Below are 25,328 nucleotides of genomic sequence, written 5' to 3' on the forward strand. Positions count from 1 at the left end.
AGAACATTTGAAAGTTAATGCCTGGAAAACATATACCAGGAAAATATGACCTAAAATAAAGTTGATATAGTTATATTGCTGTCTAGCAAAACAGACTTTTGACAGGAAACAAAGCATTTTTAGGATTAAAAAGAGACTGCATAATGAACGTGTAACAATTTTAAACTTGTATTACCATATAATATACTTTCAAAATTTATAAAGAATAAATTAGGCTGGATGTGGTAGCTCATGCCTGTAATCTCAACTACTGGGGAGGCTGAGGCAGTAGGATCACTTGAGGCCAGGAGTTCGAGACCAGCCTGTGCAACATAGCAAGACCCTGTTCCTAAAATAAATAAATAAATAAATAATTAACTGGGCATGATGACACATACTTGTAGTTCAAGCTACTTGGAAGCCTTAGGCAGAAGGACTGCATGAGCCCAGGAGTTCAAGGCCGCAGTGAGCTATGATTTGTGCCACTGCACTCCAGCCTGGGCAACAGAGCGAAACCATGTCTCATTAAAAAAAAAAAGAAAGAGTAAGTTGACAGAATTTGATGATTGTTAAACCCATCATCATAGTGCTTATGGTGGAAAAGAAAAAGCGCTGAAATGAATAGGGTAAGCATTTAGCATTAAGAATTTAGAAAAACAAAAGAACGGGTAAATTAGTCAAAAAATATATTAGGAAGCAAATAAAGATATGAGCAGAATTAATAAAAATAAAGGTACTATATAGAGGATCGAAATATACAAAATTTTTCATCTGAAAGGCTAATAAAACTAATATAAGATTAATCAAGATTAAAAGTACAAATAAACCATGTGAAAAAAATAAACTATCAACAGCAATGCAGCAGAGATCAAAGATATAACCATATGCTTCAATATAGAAAAATATCAGAAAAGTAAAATGAAAATATCTTGGATATGTAATTACATCAGATATTTTAACAAAACAACAGAAAATGAAATGGTTTTACTAAAATACTTTTACTTGGTGTAATCTTAAAAATATGTCCTAAAGCCAATATTTCACTTATATTTAAAATAAAAATATTTGACTTTATTTTTAGACAATGAACGCTAAGTAGGATTTCTTTTTACAAAGGTATACATTTCGGTCATTGCTTTTAAATTTCTAAGTTTTCTATTATGAATATCACTGAAACACTCAGTCCGTAACATTATAATTCTGTTTTCAAGCAACAATAAAAGATAGAAACAATGCTTGCTCAAACTTATAAGCCATGTTACTGGATAGTTCCCTTACTTTTTAATCTCTCAAATTCTGAAAATGGTTATGGTTATGTCAGATGGTTGAGTTACCAGTCTTTTCTTGGACTTGCCATTTCCTAACATTAGAAACAAACATCAAGCCTATAGTATCTTCCACACACTAGCCTACAGATTTGGGTTTGTCACCCTATAGAGCTGGCTGAACCATTTTGATAAGTGGTATTATGCAAACTATATGGCAGGCTACCTAGTGGTGCAGGACCTGAGTGACTGAGCCAACTCCTTTGGCTCCGTCATTAGGGATAGCATGTAGTAGCCATTTCCTTTAAAAAACTGGAAAGCTGAGGATCTTTAAGATGAGATTTATTTTCCCTTTGAGAAAATATTTGCTTTTTTTGTGTGTTCCAAGGGCTCCTTTGTGGATAATATTTTTTATGATCACATTTTTGAAAACATGCTTTATTTTTCTTTCTATTAGCGTTCCATACCTGTATACATTTTCAGAGCCATTATATTACGGTATATTGTATGTAATTACTTTATCTAGTAATGATCAGTTATCCATGTTAACAAAGCAGAGAAGGTATGCATCCTGAAAGTTACTCATTCTTTCAGGCACAAATAAATGCTCAATCATATAATATTGGGCTAATATTGTTTTATAGTTTAGCCACCTGTAAGGAATAGCATGCTAGAAGATGGTGTAAATTTTTTTTTCTTTCTTCGGGCTTCTTGCTCAGCAAAACCAGTGATCATTCTCTTGTTTTCCATTTATTCTAAATTACAATTCAATGTGGTGGAAAGCAAATCGTACTGGGGCACATCATATTTATTTTGTATTTGTTAACACACTTTTTGAAACTCTGCCGAACTTGCCTGGAAAGGTACTTTTTGATTGTATATATTTCTGTATTCAGATGATTCAGATGTCTTTCTCTAAATGCTTCTATATTCTGAGACATGCCCAATTTCCTTACTTAATAATATAACAGTCCATCACTCATTGTAAATCAGTAGGGATCCAGCAATAAGGTGCAATACATCACAAAAGCAGGGCAGGCTATCATTGAGATAATAAGCAGGTGCATTAATATTCATGCATTATGAAATCCTGGTTGTGCCTCTAAAATGCTGTAGAATACATTCCAGATTTAATGTTCACCAGTAGATGTTTGCAGTGATTTTAAGATACTTCTTGTGGCAATTTATTCAAGGCATCACTAGATGATTTAGGAAACTTTCATCTGCAGTTTCCATTCACTTAATTGTATACTCAGCTAATGTTCCTCAATGAGTATGCATAATCCTTTCTGGTTAGCCTTTGGGTTGTTCTTTGTCTCAGTTGGAAGTGATGTTGTGTAAGACGGATCATATATGTATGTCTGTGTGTGTGATGTGCTGTGTATGGTCGGAAAAGGAAGGGCAGCAAAAGGGGGGCAAAACTACATACATACATCCTATATAGTACAGTATTTACATAGTGTCAAAGACATGAAATTTAGACTTTGTTTCCATCTCAGAGTAATATAAGTGGGTGTGTAAGAAAATAATGCTATGCTATAGTGGATGCAAAATTACCAACAAAGCAGGGCCACCGCAGAGGATGTTTGTATTGCCTATTCCATAAGAAAAGTTAGGACCTCAAATAATAAATGAGAAAAATTAACCAGAAGCTCTTTATCTGTCATGATGATATTGGATTTATTACTGTTGTTAACATTCTGTATACATAGGATGGACACACACCCAAAATTCGTTCAGATGTTGGGACAAATGATGTCAGACTTACCCCAAGAGGGTATAAAAGGTTTATTTCATAAGTAACGAGGCTTTCTGGGGAGAGCATGGAGGCTCCCAGGCAAATCTGAAAATAACTTGAGCCAGGGCCTAGAAAGGAAACTGGTTTGGAATTTTTATGGTGTACTTGGAGTGAAACCAGGGTGAGGGTTTCCATACATGGTTTAAACTTCCTGCTGGTACCAAAGGAAGGGGCATCATAGTTTTCGTATCAGTTTTCTCAAGTGTCAGGCAGAAAGGGAAGAAGGAGGGGTGAGGCTTAAAAGTTATAAGCAATCAAATATAAAAAAAATGGAGTCATTTTTCATACTACGTTATGATGATGTTGGGAGAAACTTTGGGAAATACGACTGCAGTGTGTTTAGGACTTTCTATCAATATGCTTAGAAGCAGAGAAGTAAAATGAACAACTTGAAGAAATACTGGAGCCCTGTTGTTCACCTCACCTCCTCTCCAATTTAAATTCTGACATTTTCTGGTTGGTAACCAATGTCCCAACACTCTTAGTCAGTGCTCATGTCCTTCATCATGATAAAGAGTCTTTCCTCTTGGCCTGTGTATGTGAAGATGTTCTCATTTTGATGTTGGCTTTGGCTATTGGTAAATCAATATATCCTGAACCATATTCCATGGGCAGTAAAAGTTCTCAAACATTAAATCTGCTTTTACAAATTAAAAGAAATTCAGTATCTTTCCATCCTGTCACTGAATAAGCCAGCATAGGAAATTTTAAAGCATATGTTAAATTATGGGTTTTTTAATATTGAAAGCTTGGCATTAATTGGCTATGCATACTGAGAAAGTGCCAAATACTTGCTTATAATTTCACCTAAAGTATTTTTCCTAATGTGAACCAGTGTATGACCACAATATACTGACCAATACGTGACCACATTTTCCTGAATGAAACTGAATAGAATAAAATGATATCAACCAAGTCAGGAAAACAATATTTCAGTGGTGGGGCAATTCTTCCCTAATTGTCTCAATTGATTTTCTTAGTTGCACAAGGAACTAAAAGAATGTTGGCCATGATAACAATTACACCAGGATGTAGGAAATCTATGAAAATCCTATTTCTGGTGGCATATTTTGCTGCAATTTTCATGAGATGGGAGACGCTACCAATGTGGGACTGTGATATTACTATTATCTTTAAGAGAAGAGATGAAAAATCTACCTACTAAATACTGTTAAAGAATACTTAGCAGCCGGGCGAAGTGGCTCATGCCTGCAATACCAGCACGTTAGGAGGCCGAGGCAGGTGGATCACCTGAGGTCAGGAGTTCGAGACCAGCCTGGACAACATGGTGAAATCCCGTCTCTACTAAAGATACAAAAATGAGCGGGGTGTGGTGGCACGCACCTGTAATCCCAGCTGCGTGAGAGGCTGAGAGAGGAGAATCGGCTTGAAACCGGGAGGCAGAGGTTGCAGTGAGCCGAGATCGTGCCACTGTACTCTGGCCTGGGTGCCAGAGCGAGACTCTATCTCAAAAAACAAAAAACAAAAAAAAAGAAACAAAAACCCCCTTAGCATTCCATTTATGAAACACTTTTCATGTTTCATATATGTTATAAAGATAGGTAGTCATATAAACCCAATGTTTAGTTTATCACATATACTGAATATTAAACAAAACCTTTCTTCAAAATTATCTCTCAAAAGAGCTGAAACGGTTTTATGTTGAAACCCCTACAAAATCTCCTATTACATTTATTTTATTTTGAACAAAGTTGTATTTGGGGAAGACATTAATAGAAAACATTGTTAATTAAAAACTGGCTTTGAATGTTATTTAGGTCATCTGATGGATACTGTTAATAAAGGAAACAAACCTCTCATGGATATACTAATTATTTTGGGTGATATATGCTCAAATTTGCCAAAAATCTGTGTCATTGTAAATGGGCCTCTTAGAAATCACTTTAAATAACAATTCAGAAATTTTGTTTTAAAATAGAGAGGTTTTGGCAATCAACCAAAAGAACACGGAGAACAGGAATCAAATATGCTAACTTTATATTAAGACTAAGTGACATATCTAACTCTGAATCACAGTCTGTAATGGAGGGTTCCCAAATGCAGTGACGGTCAACTATGTTTCAAGACAATGAAAAGAAGAAGCATGATAGTTGCTGATCAAAGGCAAAGTTGGTAAAGGACAGTTCTTCAAGGTAGGTGCCAGACTCTAAAAGCCCTGGCACAATGCGGGTAGGGTGTGTTGGCTGAGTGGATCCTACCACCCCTCAACATGAGCCTCCTGGATACAGAAAGTCTGGAAAAAACTGACATCATTCAGATGTCAATCGGTCCCAAAGGAACTAGCATGAGAATTTTGTTACTAAGAAGAAAAAAGGAAGAAAGTGATAGGAAAATCCAGCAGAAGCTGCAAGAGTCCTCCACCAGAAAATGCTACCAAGGACCAGAGGAAAATGGTAACCAAACATATTATATTGAATTTTTTAAAAATTAGGGAAGTAATTGCCTTTTAAAATAAGGTTTCAAAGCAATGGTACAAGAATTCAGAGAGGATGATGTGAGACAATAGAAGATGAAATAAAAGATGGTGGACTCAGGAAAGAAACATGGAAGAAAGAAAATTAGATAAATAAAGGTCAAATTGAAGTCTCTACAAATATTACTGGACACACTCCAAAATCCTCAGTATAGGTCCTAACTCAGTGAACAAAATTAAAAGCTAATAAGGAATGTAGACATAGAGGACAGAGAAACCCAGCATATACATAATTGTTGTCCCCCCAAAATAGAACTAAAGTAATGGAAAATAAAAGTCATGGATTAGGATAAGATTCCAAAAAGACGGAACAGAACAAAGGAAAACTTGAATTCTTAGATTGAAAGGGCAAATCATGCCTAGAAAATTGATACAAATCAATAAACTTAGCAAAATTATTATACTCAAAATATAAAAAGAATACTTTATAAAACTAATTTACCTGGAGAGATGGAGAAAAATAATTTCAGGTTCAGTTTTCTCACTTCTTAGCATCAACAATGTTAAGGCAATAAAGGAATGCCTCTAATTTCTTAGGGAAAAAATGTGACCCAATAATTTTAAACTCAGCCTAATTATTGGCCAAGTATTTTAAAAATAAGCAATTTGGTTATAGGCTATATAATTCTCTTGCCAATTTAGTTTTAGGGTCAAGTTTAAAAGAAATGTATAACTTCCAATTATAAAGCAGAACGTAGAAATTTTTCCAAACCCTAAGAACATAAAAATTACATATAGTATAAGAAAGTAAAATATTTTTTTCTCATTTTTTATAGATGAGGAGTGAAGATATCATTAAAGGTGATAAAATAGGAATATAAGATATTCAAAGAGTTAAATATGTTAATAGGAAAAATAATAAAATAGGGTAGTGAAGGGAAAGAAGACAGAGGGGGAGGAAGCAGAAATAAAATTTTCCTATCCATGCTCATAGTATGGAGTAAGTAAAATCTAAATAAATAGGAAATATTAATACATGCCTAAATGAAGTGTAATTATAAATATAATAATTAGAACAAAATAGAAACCTTTCATATTTTAGAAGAATGCACATAAAAAGGTATGATGATTCTTTGATGCCTAATTTGTTGAGTATTTTTAATATGAAGGCATGTTGAATTTTATCAAAAGCCATTTCTGCATCTATTAGGATGATCATGTAGTAACTGTTTTTAATTCTGTTCATGTGATCCAATAAATGGATCATATTTATTGATTAGCATATAATGAACCAAACTTGCATCCTAGGAATAAAGCCTACTTGATTGTGGCAGATTAGCTTTTTGATATGCTGCTGGATTTGGTTGCTAGTATTTTGTTGAAGATGTTTGTGTGTATGTTCATCAGGGATACTAGCCTGCAGTTTTCTTTTTTCATTGTGACTCTTCAAGGTTTTGATATGACAATGATGCTGACCTCATAGAATGAGTTACAGAGATATTCCTCTTCCTTGATTTTTGTAATAATTTAAGTAGGATTGGTACTAGCTCTTCTTGTATGTCTGATAGAATTTGGTTGTGAATGCATCTGGTCCAGTACTTTTTTGGAAGTAGTAGCAATTTTTTTTTTTTTTTTTTTGAGATGGAGTCTTACTGTGTCGCCCAGGATAGAGTGCAGTGTTGTGATCTCCGCTCACTGCAACCTCTGCCTCCAGGGTTCAAGCAATTCTCCTGCCTCAGCCTCGTGAGTAACTGGGATTACAAGTGTGTACCACCATGCCCGGATTTTTTTTTTTTTTTCGTATTTTTAGTAGAGACAGGGTTTTGGTATGTTGGCCAGGCTTGTCTCAAACTTTTGACCTCAGGTGATCTGACCATCTTGGCCTCCCAAAGTGCTGGGATTACAGGGGTGAGCCACCACACATGGCCTTTGTTGTTGTTGTTGTTGGTAGGATGTTTTATTACTGATTCCATGTTGAAATTTATTTCCGTCTTTTCAAGATTTCAATTTCTTCCTGGTTCAGTCTTGGGAAGTTATATGTTTCAGGAATTTATCCATTTCTTCAAGTTTTTCTAACTTTATATGCAGAAATGCTTACAACAGTCTCTTAAGGTTTTTCTGTATTTCTGTGGGGTCGGTGATAATGTCCCTTTTGTCATTTCTAATTGTGTTGATTTAAATCTCTTTTTAACTTAATCTAAGTAGTACTCTATCAATCTTGTTTACTCTCTTAAAGATCCAGCTTTTTGTTTTGTTCATCTTTTGTATGGATTTTCATGTCTCAAATTTGTTCATTTCATCTCTGGTTTTGGTTACTTCATTTCTCCTGCTAGCTTTTTGGTTGGTTTTCTCTTGTTTTTGTAGCCCTCTACGTATGATGTTAGGTTGTTAATCGGAGACCCTTTTAACTTGATATAGGTGATTAGCACTATTTCCAGTTAACACTGCTTTAGCTGTGTCCTAGGGATTCTGGTATGCTGTTTCTTTGTCTTCATTTGTTTCATAGAACTTTTTATTTGTGCCTTAATTTCATTCTGTACCCAAATGTCATTCAGGAGCAGATTTGTTTAAGTTTCATTTAATTGTATGGTTTTGATACATCTTCTTGATATTGATTTTTATTTGTATTATTCTGTGGTTTAAGAGTGTAGTTGGTATGATTTTTCTGTTTTTGAATTTGTTGAGAATAGCTTTATGGCCAAGCATATGGTTGATCTTAGAGTGTGTGTCATGTGCAGCTGAGAAGAATGTATATTCTGTAATAAAAGCCATCTATGGCAAACCCACAGCTAACATCATGCTTAAGGGGCAAAATATGGATGCATTCCCCCTGAGAACGAGAACAAGAAAAGCATACCCACTCTCACCACTATTATTCAAAATAGTACTGGAATTCCTAGTCAAAGCAATCAGGCAAGAGAAAGAAATAAAAGACCCCCAAATAGGAAGAGAGGAAGTCAAATTCTCTCTCTTCACAGACGATATGATTCTATACTTAGAAAACCCTAAAAGGCTCCTAAACTGATAAACAACTTCTGTAAAGTTTCAGGATACAAAATCAGTGTACAAAAATCAGCAGCATTTCTGTATGTCAGTAATGTCCAAGCTGAGAGCCAAATCGAGAACACAAGGTCATTCACAATAGCCTCAAAAAGAAAAAATACATAGGAATACAGCTAACCAGGCAGGTGGAAGATATATCTACAATGAGAATTAGAAAACACTTTTGAAAGAAATCAGAGATGCCACAAATGAATGGATAAGCATTCTATGTTCATGAATAGGAAGAATCAATATTGTTAAAATTGCCATATTTTCTGCAGCAATTTACAGATTCAGTGCTATTTCTACCATTTTTCACAGAATTACCCATAGTCTATTCTAAAATTCATATGGGACAATAAAAGAGCCCAAACAGCCAAAGCAATCTTAAGCAAACAGCACAAAATCAGCGGCATCACACTACCTGACTTCAAACTACACTAGAAACCTACACTAACCAAAACAGCATATTGGTACAAAAACAAATACAGAGACCAATGGAACAGGTTAGAGAACCCAGAAATAAAACCATACACCTATAACCATCTACAACCATCTGATCTTCAACAAAGTTGATAATAACAAGCAATGGGGACGGGACTTCCTATTAAATAAATGGTGCTGGAATAACTGGTTAGCCATATGCAGAATGAAACTGACCCCTTCCTTTCACTATATACAAAGATCAACTCAAGATGGATTAAAGACTTACATATAAGATCTAAAATGATAGAAACCCTAGAAGAAAATATAGGAAACACCATTCTGAACACAGGCATTGACAAAAACTTTATGATGAAGTTCCCACAAGCAATTGCAACAAAAACAAAAATGGACACGTGGGACATAATTAAACTAAAGAGCTTCTGCCCAGCAAAATGAACTATCAACGGAGTAAATGAACAACCTATGTGATATGGTTTTGCTGTGTGCCCACCCAAATTCACCTTGAATTGTAATAACCCTCACATGTCAAGGGAGGTGCCAGTGGAGATAATCATGGAGTCAGTTTCCGCCATACTGTTCTAGTAGTAGTGAATAAGACTCACGAGATCTCATGGTTTTATAAATGGGAGTTCCCCTGCACAAGCTCTCTTGTTTGTTACTACGTACGTCATACTTTTGCTTCTCCTTTGCCTTCTGCCATGATTATGAGACCTCCCCAGCCATGTGGAACTGTGAGTCCGTTAAACCTCTTCCTTTATAAATTACCCAGTCTCGGGTATGTCTTTATTAGCAGTGTGAGAACAGATGAATACACTACAGAATAGGAGAAAATATTTGCAAAATATCCATCTGACAAAGGTCTGATAGCCAGAATTTATAGGGAACTTAAATAAATCAACAAGCAAGAAAACAAATAATCTCATTAAAAAATGGGCAAAGGACATGAACAGACATTTATCAAAGGAACACATACACATGGCCAACAAACATATATATATATATATAGCTCAACATCACTAATCATTAGAGAAATGCAAATCATACTGCAATGAGATACCGTCTCACACTAGTTAAAATGGCTATTAAAAAGAAAAAAAAAATGACAGATGCCAGCTAGGCTGCAGAGAAAAATGAATGCCTATATGCTGCTGGTGGGAATGTGAGTTCAGCCACTGTGAGAAGCAGTTTGGAGATTTCACAAAGAACTTAGAATAGAACTAATATTTGACGTACCAATCCCATTATTGGGCATATACCGAGATCCGCTCGGTCATGGAGACCCTAACCCAGTGGTGCTGGAGCAATTAAGACAAAGACACAGAACTAGAGTGCAGAGTGGGAATCAGGGGGCTGACAGCCTTCAGAGCTGACGGCCATGAACAAAGTTTGACCTACATATTTATTGACAGCAAGCCAGTGATAAGCATTATTTCTATAGATTATAGATTAGCTAAAAGCATTCCTTATGGGAAACAAAAGGACAGGCTCTGCCTTGTTATCTGCAGCAGGAACATGTCCTTACGGCACAGATCACTCATGCTGTTGTGTGTGGTTTAGGAACACCATGAGCGGTTTTCCACCCTGGGTGGGCCAGGTTTTCCTTGCCCTCATTCTGGTGATCCAACAACCTCCAGTGTGAGCGTCATAGCCATCACGAGCATGTCACAGTGCTGAAGAGACTTTGTTTATGGCCAGTTTCTCATGGCCTGTTTATGGCCAGATTTGGGGGCCTGTTCCCAGCAGGCATACGCCTAAAGGATATAAATTGTTGTACCATAAAGACAAATGTACATAGATGTTTATTGCAGCACTATTCACAATAGCAAGACGTGGAATCAACCTAAATGCCTACCAGTGGTGGACTGGATAAAGAAAATATAGTACATAAATACCATCAAGTACTATGCAGCCATAAAAAATAAATCATGGCCTTTGCAGCAGCGTGGGTGCAGCTGGAGACCATTATCCTAAGCAAATTAATAAAGTAACAGAAAACCAAATACTGCATATTCTCACTTGTAAGTGGGAACTAAACATTGAATATACGGAGGCACAATGATGGGAACAACAGACACAAGGGCCTACTTGAGTGGGGAGGGTGAGAGGAGGGTGAGGATCAAAAACTTGCACCTATCAGATACTATGCTCACTACCTGAGTGATGAAATCTTTTGTACACCAAACCCCAGTGACACACAATCTACTCATGCAACAAACCTGCACGTATACTCCCTGAACCTAAAATAAGAGGCAAAACAATTTTTAAAAAGGCATGATGGATGACTAAAGCAAGAAGAAACTATCTCAACAGTTTTATATGTGCTAATATTGAATGATGTCAATATATTGTTAAGTAGAAAGAAATAAAATGACATCCTAGCAAATAAAATTTTATCTATTATGTTCATTAATATCCTTTATGTATATGCTTGTTTATTGATAGAATAACGCTTATTTATCTTAAACGATACTCCACCAATTAGTAGCTTCCTCAAGAGCGACACTACATAGCCATAGTTATTTTTCTATTTTGGCCTTGTGTCCCTCATAAATCAATATTTTACACTAGTATCACATGCTTAGCATACAACCATATGAAATATGACTTTAGATATAGTATATGTAGTACCTGCATGAGAATTAGCTTGTAATCAGGCTAAGAAGATAAGAATGGCAAAAGTAGAGAATCACACAGAATGTCAATTAATACTCAGTTTTATCACACAAATATTTTATGAAGCCTTCTTAGAAGACTGCAGCCTTCAGTGTCCTCCTGCCCTTTGATTTTAAATAGCAATTATAGACTGTATCATACTGTAACATTAAATTATGTCTTTATCATATTCTAATAGTTCAGTATATGATACTCTTGTCTTCATAGAAAAGATTGTCAAATCCTTTGACTCTAAATCCATTTGTGTGATACATTACTGATATAAAGCAAAGTGACTGGATAGAAATCTCAGATATGAACAATAACACACCAATAATTATTATACCACCTGCTAATATATATATATTGTGCTCATAGGTGATTAATAAGAAAACAAGGCACAGAGAGGTTAATTACATTGTCCTAAATTTAAAAAAAAAAACTACTAAGAGATATATTTAGGGTTAGAACCCAGGCAGGCTGACTCTGGAAATAGTGCACATAATGGTATAATAGATGGTGACCTTGCTCTGTTATTTAACCTCATTGACTTCTCTTCCTCCATTGCTAAAAGGTGGAAAATAATGACTTACTTTACAAAGCTGCTGTGATGCTTAATAAGAAAAATCCACTAACAGCTTTGTAATCCATGAAGCTGTACAGCCAACGTGAAGTATAACTGTCGTCATTGCTATTTTCATGCTGTTGTTAACCAGCATTATACAGGCTCGCCTCACAGGAAAGCAAAGATTTCACTTAGATTTCTGTAGAGATAGTTTTTTTTAACAATCATTTACTGACTTTTAAACCTCAAAATGCATGTTTTTGCTGAGAATGCACAATATCTGTATTCTCGAATAAGTTATATTCTACTGAAAAAGATTATCTGATAAGCCACGATGTGGTGAGTGCCATAATGAGATTCTGAGTTCTGTACAGGGGCCTACTAGAGAGGAAAGGGGAAGGGAAGGATTTTGAGATTCAAAGAGTTAAGCACATTTCGCTCAGCATAGAAAGATTTGCAATTTCAAATTCTAATACCTGCCTGTGAGAGAGACATTCACAGGTTTTGTGTATTTATGCTACACAGAAACCTCATGGCATTGTCTTTAGTCTGCCTTTCCGGCATCTTTTCCTACAAAGACTGTCCTTGACCAACACCAGAAATGAATTTGATTTCTCTAATGCAGGAGATAATTGGATTTTTCTTTATGGAATGCATCCCTTTAATGACTGTCTCTGCTCCTGCCAATTTAGCTGCAAGTGACCTGACATTGATCTGATGATATGACTTAAAATAAAGAGTTTGAGCTGGAGGTGACAAAGATCAGCTGCCTGGCATCTGAAAGAATGTTTTTTTGCTTCATCTCACCATTTTCCTGGGAAAATGCTTTATCCTTGAATGTCATTTTTATAAAACATGCAGCTGTAATAATTGGTCATACAGCAGCAGATTGCTTCCTTCTAGAAAATATAATAAGTATTTCCCAGAAAGTGCCCTGGAGAAAACATTGAAAATTGAATAAAACCCACCCAGTAATCATTCTATTCCTTGGAAATATTTATTACCATGTTGATTCTTTCTGGAACAGGATAAATATTACTGAAGAAAATTAATTAAATCTTTTAAAAGTCTGATGCAACAAGAAATATTTATTTACGTATTTATTCATGTAACCTTTAGGTTTTGTTAAAATATTTGACATGAGACCTGTTATTAAAGAAAGTTATAAAGGTACAGTGGCTGAAATTTTATTTGGAAAAAAATAGCAATTTTTTCCTCAAGAGGAGTTATGATATAAAGCTCTTTTTATTCCTAAGAGTATGTGAGATTTAAATTTCTCTGTTTTCACCTTTATTTTTTTTTTTCAGTAACAATGTAATTCACTTGATTCATGGTTAATTTTTATTCTACCATCTTCCCTTTATTCCTTTTGATAAGTATCATGAATCATTTTGATGGGAAATACTATCCATGGGCATTAATTTGAGTGAGAAAATATAATCCTGTAATTTAAAAGGATCAAGAAAAAGATAAACAGATGAAAAAATCATTGATGAACTAGTTTCCCTTTTAAAATAAGTAAAAAATATTTTCCTTTTTGAATTCTTAATATTAGTTGCATTCACATTGATGGTGATTGACAGTTTAAAGAGAAATGAACTGAAAGTTTATATTAAAACCATGCATGATTGTTGAATCTTTTTTTATTCAACAATGAAGCCACATCATGTGAAATTATTGTAGGCCCTATGTTAGATAGAGCCTACATAAATCTGTAGTGTTACTCAGTGAAGGGGAATTGACTATCTTTGGTTCTCATCAACCAAGAGAATGTTGGGAACTCTATTCCTAGAAATGACATTGAGAAATAATATGAAGAATTAATATCAGATCTTTCCTGTAAACTAGAATCCTTATCCACCATTCTGATTGTGTCATCTAAGTGAGCATGTGAAGCAGTGACATGCTGGTGAATGTTTCCAGAGACCATTTTGGATGCCCCTGCTTGAGAATTGATGTGCCTTCTACAGGAAATCCAGTACTATTGAAGGGGTCACTGATCTAACAGTACTCCCCACTGAATCACCATCTTTCATCATAAATGATTACATTTCACCCATATCAAGGCCACTGTTGAAAGCTACACTTAAATGCAATGATAAAGCTTTTTAAGCACAAGAGAAAAATTTATTTTAGTGGATGATGAAAATTCTCTCTTACTCAATGCAATAAACCTCATTTCATTTCTGTTTTCATAATTTTGAATCTATCTTGTCTGAATTTGAACATTATTAATCAAAATCGTAAGTATTGGAATAGTGTTCTCTTCTCTTGAAGGGAAGGCAGATTTTCTGGAAATGGGAAACATGCGTGTGTGTAACATACACACACATTTGTGTAACACTTTTTTAAAGGAAATTTATTCTCCATCCTCATTGGATTTTAAAAATACCTTTCTAATAGATTAACTATTTATGATACTTTGGGCTTCTGCTGAAATCATTAATATGTGATGTGGTAAATGAGCAATGTATTTTGTTAATGGATCTTTAAAAACAGGTATTTATATCTTAATTTATTTTATCATTTCTTCTTAAGCAAATATTTTGGTCTAGTATATAAAAATCCTTTTGACATTAAAAGGGATAGAAAGATCTCCACCGTCAAGGATTTCAAAGCCTAGTGAAGAGAGAGAAAAGTATATAAGTAAGTAAAAGAGAAGGTAGAAGGTGATACATGACATGAGAAGGATGGGTCAAGAACCACAAGTTTTCTATAAGTGGGAGAGAACAGTGAAGACATCACAGTAGTGATATGACCTAGGCCTCAGAAGATGGGCAGAATCTGTGCAGGTGAGGAAAAGAGGAAGAACATTTTTAGATGAAGGCATAGAATTGTGGGTGAGAGAATGCTGGCTAATTAGAATAAATATGCTATAAAACTGGGTACAAGTAGTTTACCACATGTATAGTTGGAAGAAGTAAGGAAGAGGAAAAGAGAAGATAGTATTTTGATTAATGATATCACTAAAAATCTAGACATCAGGGAATGCTTGAGTTTTAGATTTAGACAAACTTTTAAAGAATATAGTATTTTATTTGTTACATATGCTTTGTTTCTATGGTGATACTAATATTCAAAGGTACTTTCTTCATATAAGGTAATCTTAATATTAAAAAAATCTTAATATCTGACATGTTGAATGACTTTAAATGTGCTTATTCCGTATGTACAGTACAGTCAAATAAACTATTAGAGTTTCTAATTGAATGAAGTATATCCTAATTTTTGTTTCTGCATATGTTATAATGTTAAAATGTGTACTTATTCTATTCTCAATAGAATGTAAATTATAGGCTTATAGTTAAATCTGATTTCAAGATTTCTGAAAGTGCTAAATAAGATCCTTTCATTGCTTCAGGTCACTGATATGATGCTTCAGGACAAACCCTATCCTGACTGGGGAAAATCCGCAAGAGCTTTCTGGAAGAAAGGAAATGTTAGGATCACTTTGTTCTGGTAGGAAATTGTTTCACTTACTTATTTCTGCCTTGCCTCACTCACTAAAGGACTTGAGTTGGGCGTAATTTTCCTTAGAGATACAGAATTCTATCTAGAGAGACATTTTTGGTAGCTACTATGTTCTGTTAAAACCATTATCCTAATTATTTTATGAATTAATTTCTTCTTACATATTGTGTATATTCACATTTATAAAGGAGAAGTTTTGCTAATATAGTGATACACTTAAGATTTGACCAGAGGTAGGTTTTTGATTCAGCAAAAACAAGCTGTAATTTTCATCAGTAAGATCTGATATATAAAACTGTCTCTTATAAATACTAAATTGCCTAGTATATTTGACAGGATACGATTTTGCTCTGAGAAGTGATAAAGAAAAGGAACCTCTTTACAAATCACATCGGCTACACTGGCATTTCTTCTTTATGTAGTTTCCTTTAGCTCTCCAGCCCAATCCTTGAAATTAAAAAATAATCCATGTCTTATGGAACTTTGTTTTTTGTGAAGTCACCGTTATTTATGTGTATGTGAACAAGTTCAAACAGAAAACTTAGAAATGGAGAGACAGCAAGAAGGGCACTTTCACGTGGCTGTGGGACACTCCCCAAGCACAGTGATTCTGCATGATATAATATACAATTGAATAATTATATAATCCCAAGAAAAGTTATGTAAACTAACACTTACAAATGTTCTTTTTTTTTTTATGTTGAACTCAACTAAAGCAGTGCTGAAAGGCAACTTTCTAGCACTAAATGCTCTTTATTTATTTATTTATTAATTATTATTATTATTATACTTTTAAGTTCTAGGGTACATGTGCATAACGTGCAGGTTTGTTACATATGTATACTTGTGCCATGTTGGTGTGCTGCACCCATCAACTCATCAGCACCCATCAACTCATCATTTACATCAGGTATAACTCCCAGTGCAATCCCTCCCCCCTCCCCCTTCCCATAATAGGCCCCAGTGTGTGATGTTCCCCTTCCCGAGTCCAAGTGATCTCATTGTTCGGTTCCCACCTATGAGTGAGAACATGCGGTGTTTGGTTTTCTGTTCTTGCAATAGTTTGCTGAGAATGATGGTTTCCAGCTGCATCCATGTCCCTACAAAGGACAGGAACTCATCCTTTTTTATGGCTGCGTAGTATTCCATGGTGTATATGTGCCACATTTTCTTAATCCAGTCTGTCACTGATGGACATTTGGGTTGATTCCAAGTCTTTGCTATTATGAATAGTGCCGCAATGAACATACATGTGCATGTGTCTTTATAGCAGCATGATTTATAATCCTTTGGGTATATACCCAGTAATGGGATGGCCGGGTCATATGGTACTTCTAGTTCTAGATCCTTGAGGAATCGCCATACTGTTTTCCATAATGGTTGAACTAGTTTACAATCCCACCAACAGTGTGAAAGTGTTCCTATTTCTCCACATCCTCTCCAGCACCTGTTGTTTCCTGACTTTTTATGATTGCCATTCTAACTGGTGTGAGATGAAAAAATGCTTGTCACCACTGGCCATCAGAGAAATGCAAATCAAAACCACAATGAGATACCATCTCACAAATGTTCTACAGTATTTCCCCCTTACTTATGGTTTCCCTGGTTTTAGTTACCCTCGGTCAACTGTGGTCTGAAAATATTAAATGGAATGTTCCAGAAATAAACTATACATAAATTTTAAATTGTGTGCTGTTCTGCGTAGTGTGATGAAGACTCATACCCTCCCGGGAGATCAATCATCTCTTTGTCTAGCGTCTATCCATGCTGTCGATGCTACCTGCCCTTTAGTTACTTAGTAGCTATCTCACTTATTGGATCTATTGTTAAGGTATTACAGTGCTGTGTCCAAGTGATCGTTATTTTAGATAGTGATGGCCCAAAGCACAAGAGTGTTGATGCTGGCAATTTGGGTTAAGCTGAAGAGAAGCAATATGGCTTCCTTTAAGTGAAAAGGTGAAAGTTCTCTACTTAGGAAAGTAAAAGGAAAGAAAAAAAAGGATGGAAAAAAATAAGGAAAGAAAAAAAAATCATATGCTGAGGTTAACATATCGTATGCTAAGAAATATGGTAAGAATGGATCTTCTATCCCTGCAATTGTAAAGAAGGAAAAATAAGTTCGTGCATAGGATATATAGGGTTTAATACTATCCAGGACTGCAAGCATCCACTGGGGTCTTGGAACGTATGCCCACCAGATAAGGGGACTACTGTAATTGATTATAGCTGGTGCTGGTGTATATTATCCTGTATACCTGCCTTTTGAAACAAAAGAGAAAAAAAATCTGTTTATTCTTGGATTTAATTCTGGCAGTTGATTTTTTTAATGCAAATGCTTTAAAAATCATAGTAACTAAATACTTGAGGAAAATACACTCTATCTTATCTTTTGTGCTTTAGCACTATCATTAAATGTTGCTGGAGATATATGACATTTTGAACTCAATTCTTAGCAGGTAAACAAAAATGGATTTTCAATACTGTTATGAAAATTAGTATGATTTTTTAGATGGGTATTCACACCTCATCCTCATGAGTCACATGTGGCCTATGGTACTATTTAACATCCATCTTTTTTCCTATTTGTAAACTTCCCGTATAGCTTTTCTGAATAATTATATTATAATTAATATAATTAAGTATATAATTAATATAAATATAATTAATATAATTAATAATTAATAATTATAAGAAATATTTATTGATAGTATGTTTTGCTTGAGGCAGTAGGCCAAAGACTTTACATCCTATATCTTTATTTATTTAATCATGACAATCCTGTAAGATAGGTGCTATTGTTATAGGCATAGGTCTCTGACTCCAGAGCCCTAGTTTTTAACACTAGGACTGCCTAGTTTTTAATTATTACACTAGGACTGCCTTTGTTCTAGGCGAACAAAGGATACATCAGTGTGCACATTTCCAAATGATTAATGTTAATGTTAATTCTTGTTTAGGTAGGGTGTAAAGAAGAACATACAGTTCTTGGGAGCCTTCTTCCCTACAAAATTCTCTACAGGGGTCTTAAACGTCAGAATTTGAAAGGAGATAAACTAATATCAAACGTGTTTAAAGATGGTCTCTCTTAAAACAATATTTATTTACTATGTTTACATATGTTTCTTATTAGTGTACTGATATGGTCTCACTCTGTGTCCCCACCTAAATCTCATCTTGAATTGTAGTTCCCATAATCCCCACTTGTCATGGGAGGGACCCAGTGGGAGGTAATTGAATCATGGGGGTGGTCACCCCCTTGCTGTTCTCGTGATAGTGAGTGAGTTCTCATGAGGTCTGATGGTTTTATAAGGGGCTTTTCCACATTTGTTTGGAACTTTTCTGTCCTGCTGCCATGTGGAGAAGGACATGTTTGCTTCGCCTTCAGTTGTGATTGTAAGTTTTCTGATACCTTCCCAGCCATGCAGAACTGTGGGTCATTTAAACCTCTTTTCTTTATAAATTACCCATTCTCAGGTATTTCTTCACAGCAGCATGAGAATGGACTAATATATGTATCTTCAAAGGTAGCTGATTGATGACTGTTCTCTGCTAGTTATCAAGGTCACATGTATACTATTTGCTAAGGTAAGCCATGTATTCTATAGGCCCCTATGATTGTTGTCATTAGCTGTTCTTAATCATGATTGCTGTTTCAGAGGAGAGAAATCCATTAATACGATTTTTTCTTTGAACATTATCACTCAGGTCTATATATCACCAGTGTCTTACAAATGCTTTATTTTTTATGTTTTGAGACAAAGTCTTGCTCTGTAGCCCAGGCTGGAGTGCAGTGGCGCAGTCTCGGCTCACTGCAGCCTCTGCCTCCTGGGTTCGAGTGATTCTCCTGCCTCAGCCTCCAGAGTAGCTGGGATTACAGGCACATGCCACCAGGCCTGGCTAGTTTTTTTTTTTTTTTTTTTTTTTTTTTTGTATTTTTAGTAGAGACAGGGTTTCACCATGTTGGCCAGGCTGGTCTCGAACTCCTGACCACGGGTGATCCACCCACCTTGGGCTCCCAAAGTGCTGGGATTACAGGTGTGAGCCACCGCGCCCGGCCTCAAATGGGTTTATTTTTAACATATGTGATAACATAGCCCAGTGGGTATTCTAAAACGTAGTTTAAATGCTGTAAAAATGATAATTAGTCACTGGCAAATAGATAATATTCTTAGAGAACAAACTAAAATTCACACTTTTTTGTAGTCATTGTTTCTGTAAAATTTTTAATAATTAGGCAATATATTAGAGAGATTGTTTTCACTGTTGTATTTCAAAAGTAGTATTTCAAATCATTGCATAAAGTAACTGAAGAACAATTTAAATACCACTTTAAAAATTTTTCCCATTTTATCCATTTCTATACATTTAGATTATCTTGACAACGGTATTCATGGTTTTAAAAAAGGAAAAGCTAATGGAAAAAGTTGAATATAGAAATTATGTGGGAAGCAAAGAAATCTTCCTTTTTGTTCATACTTTTCAAATAAAAGGGATCTAGCAAGTAAAAAGGGCATTTGGTGTTTGGTTTTGTTTTGTTTTTTTAGCCCTAGGAGATAAAATACAAAACTCATTGGCGAGGTTTTAGATTAAATAAAAGAAAGTATTTACATACTTTGTGTCGCCCACTCAAAAATGGGTATTTTGTTTTGATTTTGCTTTAGTTAAGGAAAGAGAGATTACTGTGAAAAAAAAATGTATGGTGGAGAAAAAATTTTGCAAAGGAAATCTTTCTTAACTTGCAGTGTGACTGTGCACGGCAGTTTGAGCAGCACAACATGTAATTTTATTCTAGTAAACGTATCTCTTACCTACTTGTAGCTGTTTTAACTCACAAACGCCTGTCAGAAACTGAGTTCTTCCTTAATTTTCAGTGATAGGTGTCTCTGCGTTGAAGAAAATGGTTCCTATTTCTTTCTGCAATTGTGCAAAGATGAGGCTGCTATAGCACTTGGGCTTTCATATTGCAGGGGAACCTAAATAGTGGCAATATATTTGAAAGGTGGAAAGAGAGGAATATTTATAGATCTCTTCCAAAGCCCTTTTCCTAGCCCTTTTGATAATTAAAAAGAGCAAAGATCTAAGAATCTAAATGCTATGTGAATGCCTTGTGCTCTTCTATTTTTCAGAGGCGCTACCAACAACCATTTTCACTGACTTGTGTCTGAAGTAAAAGAACAGCTACATAAAGAACAAGTAATATGATATTCATATTAGCTTCTATCCCCCTGATTTGTGTACTCTCTAGAGACACAATTTGTATGCCTTTGAAGGGAAGCATTTTAGGATGATATTTCCCAAAGGCTTAGCTTAAAAAAAAAAAAAAGACAAAACAGACTTCTATGATTAGCAGAGGAATTGGTGGAAGAAGAGATTGGGAGGTCTAGTGGTCATTAGGGCTCCACAAATACTCCAGGTCTTCACCTTCCAGACATATAAGAGGATTTCACCTTTCTGCCCCCTCTGATTACATGACTTGCTTTGACCAAGGCAAATGTGAATAAAATTGGCATGTGCCATATCTAGGTGGAAACATTTAATATTCAATGAGATGCACTGAAAGGAGCTCTTTCTTTCTGTCTCTCTCTCTCTTTATTTTTTTATTTATTGAGACAGAGTCTCACTCTGTTGCCCAGGCTGTAGTACAGTGGCACAGTCTTGGCTCACTGCAACCTCTGCCTCCCAGGTTCAAGAGATCCTCCTGCCTCAGCCTCCTGAGTAGCTGGGATTACAGGCACGCACCACCATGCCTGGCTAATTTTTGTATTTTTAGTAGAGATGGGGTTTCACCATGTCGGTCAGACTGGTCTTGAACCCCTGACTTCGTGATCTGCCCGCCTCGGTCTCCCAAAGTTCTGGGATTACAGGTGTGAGCCACTACTCTCAGCCAAAAGGAGCTCTTTTCTCAGTTGCAATTGTGGAAGCTGTGTCTAGCTGGAGCCCTTGTCATTTAGATTCCCTGAATGACCAGGATAAAGCAAGCATTCTTGATAACACTGCAGACTTGTAGTTTGAGTGAGAGATAATCCACTGAGATTTAAGGACTGTTTGATACTGCAGCATAAAATAACCCATTCTGATGTTTACAGAATGTCATCCCTAGAAATGGGGTGCTGCCATAACGGAGAGCTGAAATTTGAGTATTAAGGGCTGGGCAGCAAATGGCAAGGAAATTGATTCTGGAAACTGGAAAGATGGTAATCTGAGCACTACTGAGTATTATAGTGGAAAGTATTATAGTATTTGAGTATTATAGTGGCAAAGCAGTTGGTAAAAACTGTGGTCTGTGATGACTTGGAAGCTCCAGGAGAAGTTGGAAAGCGAAATATTCCTAGTGTATTGCTGTGTGTATCTGTGTATAGCAGCTGTGTACTCTGTTCCATCCTGGTTCATAGGATTAAAGTTTATGTTTTCTCTTTTGGATGTGCAATGTTGTATATTTTTTAAAGTACTTTCTCTACCAGTGTAATGGTTTGGATGGGGTATCTCTTAATCATAATTATCTTAATTCTTAACTGGGAAACAAATGTAGCAGGTGATATTTTTGCTGCTTTGAATATCATAGTTATTAAAGTCTAACAAAAAGGAACTTAGTTGTTTACCTCTGACCAGAGAAGAGTTAATCAACAAATGATTATTATCCTAATATACATTAAATATGGTATGGAGAGTAACATAACAATCACAAAAATATAGTAAGGTAATAGAGACCTAAGAATCAGGGGAAATGACAGGCAGAAAAGTTTGGTAATAGTATTAGTAACTAGTAGTTTGATGTCCCCTACAGAGCAACTCATTTACCATTATTAAGTGAAAGTGAATTATTATTTGCTTTTTGAGCCATGGTTCAAAACTAAGGGAGTGGAGAGTGCAGGGGAGGGTTCCTCTGAGACAAGTTGAGACCTGAGACAGACCCCATCAATGAGCATTCTCTTTCTGGGATTAGACTGCTGCCATTGCCCAGATCCAGCGCGAATTCCCCTCAGCAGTGCTGGTTACGTGGTGCCAGCTCTTGTTTTCAGAATATCTTTTTTCTTCATTTCCCCTGCTGTCCAGAGCTCCCTTTGTGAATGCCTTCTTTCTTTAGAATAAGGGATAAATGCATTAAGTGTATTGAAGGTTGAAATGCTTTGATGTTTGTTTTTGCACCAAGGAAGTTTTCTGACAAACTAGAGGTAGAATCTATAGGCAGGTGTCATGGGTCAGATGAGTCAATCTCTGAGTTAGTTCTCACAAAAGTTAAATAAAACCTGTCTATAATGGCTGGGCATATGAGTGACTCATATTCCAGAAACCAAAGAGGAACCAATGTCTCTATGTGTAAACTGGACAAAGCTTTGCTATTAAGTCAGAGAAAAACACATGCTTACCTTATTTATATATTTGTTCATATTTATATCTTTCAATTGTGTTAGGCCTTCTGGGAATGCAACAGTGAACAAGAAACATACACCCTGATGAACAGAGATGCAACAATTGTTTAAAAATATTAGCAAACCAGACTGGGCACAGTGGTCCATGCCTGTAATCCCAGCACTTTGGGAGGGCAAGGTGGGCAAATCCCTTGAGTTCAGGAGTTCAAGACTAGACTGACCAACATGGTGAAACCCCATCTCTACTAAAAATACAAAAATTGGCAGACACATGCCTGCAATCCCATCTACTCGTGAGGCTGAGGCAGGATAATCACTTGAAGCTGGGAGGTGGAGGTTGCAGTGAGCCGAGATTGCACCACTTCACTCCAGCCTGGGCGACGGAGTAAGGCTCCATCAAAATAATAAAATAAAATAAAATAAAATAAGCAAACCAAATTCAACAGCACATTAAAAAGATCATGTACCATGACCAAGTGGGATTTATCTCTGGGATACAAGGGTGATTCAACATATGTAAATCAACCAATGTAATCATATATTACAGTAACAGAATGAAGAGTAAAAACCACAGTTATCCCAATAGTACAGAAAAAGCATTTGACAAAAGTCAACATCTTTTCATGATAAAAACTCTACAAACTTGGTATGGAAGGAATGTACCTCAACACGATAAAGGTCATACATGAAAAGCCCACAGCTAACATCATACTCAGTGGTAAAAAACTGAAAGCTTCTCCTCTCAACATGCCAAGGATGCTCACTCTCCCCACTTCTTTTCAACATAGCACAAGAAGTCTTAGAGCAATTAGGCAAGAAAAGAGAAACAAACAAGTCCAAATTGTTGCACCCAGACATAGGAAGACATTTAACCTATCAGACATAGGAGACGTATTACCTATCAGTCATTACCTCTCTATCGAAATATCCTTATAATTCTATTCTAGAGCAGCTATCATTGAGTGCTTCATGTATTCCTGGTACTAGGCTTTTCACAATCATTGTTTCTTTTAATCCGCACTGCCCCTCTACATGGTAATTATCATTATTAGCTGTATTTTAAAGACAAAAACCTGCTGTTTAAGTTGCATAGCTAGTGAACCTGGGATTCCAGTTTGGGCAGAGCCTGCACAGTACTGCACTGAATGGCTACAGTTATTCTAAGATTTTAAGATATTTAACATATTTAAAAATGATTAATCCTATTTTCAACAAATGTATTTACTATAACCCTTTCTTTCTCCTTGCAAATGAATTTGGGTTATGTAAAGAAAGACGAAATATCCAGGAAACCATTGGAGTTTATCTACTTATGTTCTATTACCCTTTTGTTATTGACAAAGAAATTGAAACAAAAATAAGTTATTTGTCTAAGATCACAAAATTGATGTTCCTGTGGCAGTAAGCACCCAGGGCTACTGATTCCTGGTCTAGTAGACTTCGGACTGTTTCACATTACCTCCCATATTCTTTGTTGTTGTTGTTTTGTATGAAAGCATCAAGAAAATTGAAACTAAAAGAATTTGTGGATGATTAGATATATTGAGATAACAATTCTTGTAAGTCAGTAGTAACAATCAGAACATTCTGTGTAGTTTAACTTGATATAATTGTATATCATTTTCTCTCAATTATGGAGATTAAGCAAGAAAAAGATGTACAATGTATAGTTTAATTTGCCAATAAAACATGCTGTATTACCAGAAACTTCACTTAAGTTCACATATAAAAAGCCAATTGCTGTTATTTTTATATTGTTTATCTTCAGGGTTTTCAAGGGCTTAATTTTTTTAAAACACATTTGCAAGGTTGAAATTAAATATTACAGTTGATGTCCTAAATGTTGGCTATATTAAGCACAACAAAAGCCCAGCATTTTATTGGAGGACACTAGAAGTAATAAGATACCATACATTATAGCTACTCAAATAATAACTCTACTCCTTGGAAAATAATGAGTTCAGTGTTCCTGCTAAAAGTATCTACTAGGGAGATAACATTCCAGCATTGATTGCAAGAATGGTTGGTATCTAAAGTTCTTTGTATTCTAAAATAATATAATCCTGGGTAGACTATTTCCTTGTCTAAGGTCATCTGTGTGTTTGGACAAATATGAAGTATTCAGTATAATGATTAAAACAACTCGAAGTAACATCCTAAGAAAATGTTAAATTAGTTTTAGCATGCTCATTCCATAGAACACAATCTAGCCACTGTCTTTCCACTATCTTTGGAAAGATATTTAATGACATGGGAGGTGGAGAAATAAAAAGATACTAATTTAGGTACCTTTAGAAAACAGTGT

General features: G+C 35.6%; 1 protein-coding gene across 5 annotated transcripts in view; it reads left to right on the plus strand.

The window, feature by feature from the left end:
• Nucleotides 1-25,328, plus strand: part of TMEM117 (transmembrane protein 117) — a 570,487-nt gene that overhangs the window by 364,397 nt on the left and 180,762 nt on the right. For all 5 annotated transcript variants that reach the window (XM_074006659.1, XM_015430765.3, XM_005570622.4 and 2 more), the window contains one exon: nt 15,544-15,641. In XM_074006659.1, the coding sequence (XP_073862760.1) occupies nt 15,544-15,641 (98 nt within the window). The remainder of the gene's footprint in view (nt 1-15,543; nt 15,642-25,328) is intronic.

The sequence above is a fragment of the Macaca fascicularis genome, chromosome 11, assembly GCF_037993035.2.
Source record: "Macaca fascicularis isolate 582-1 chromosome 11, T2T-MFA8v1.1".
Lineage (NCBI taxonomy): Eukaryota > Metazoa > Chordata > Mammalia > Primates > Cercopithecidae > Macaca > Macaca fascicularis.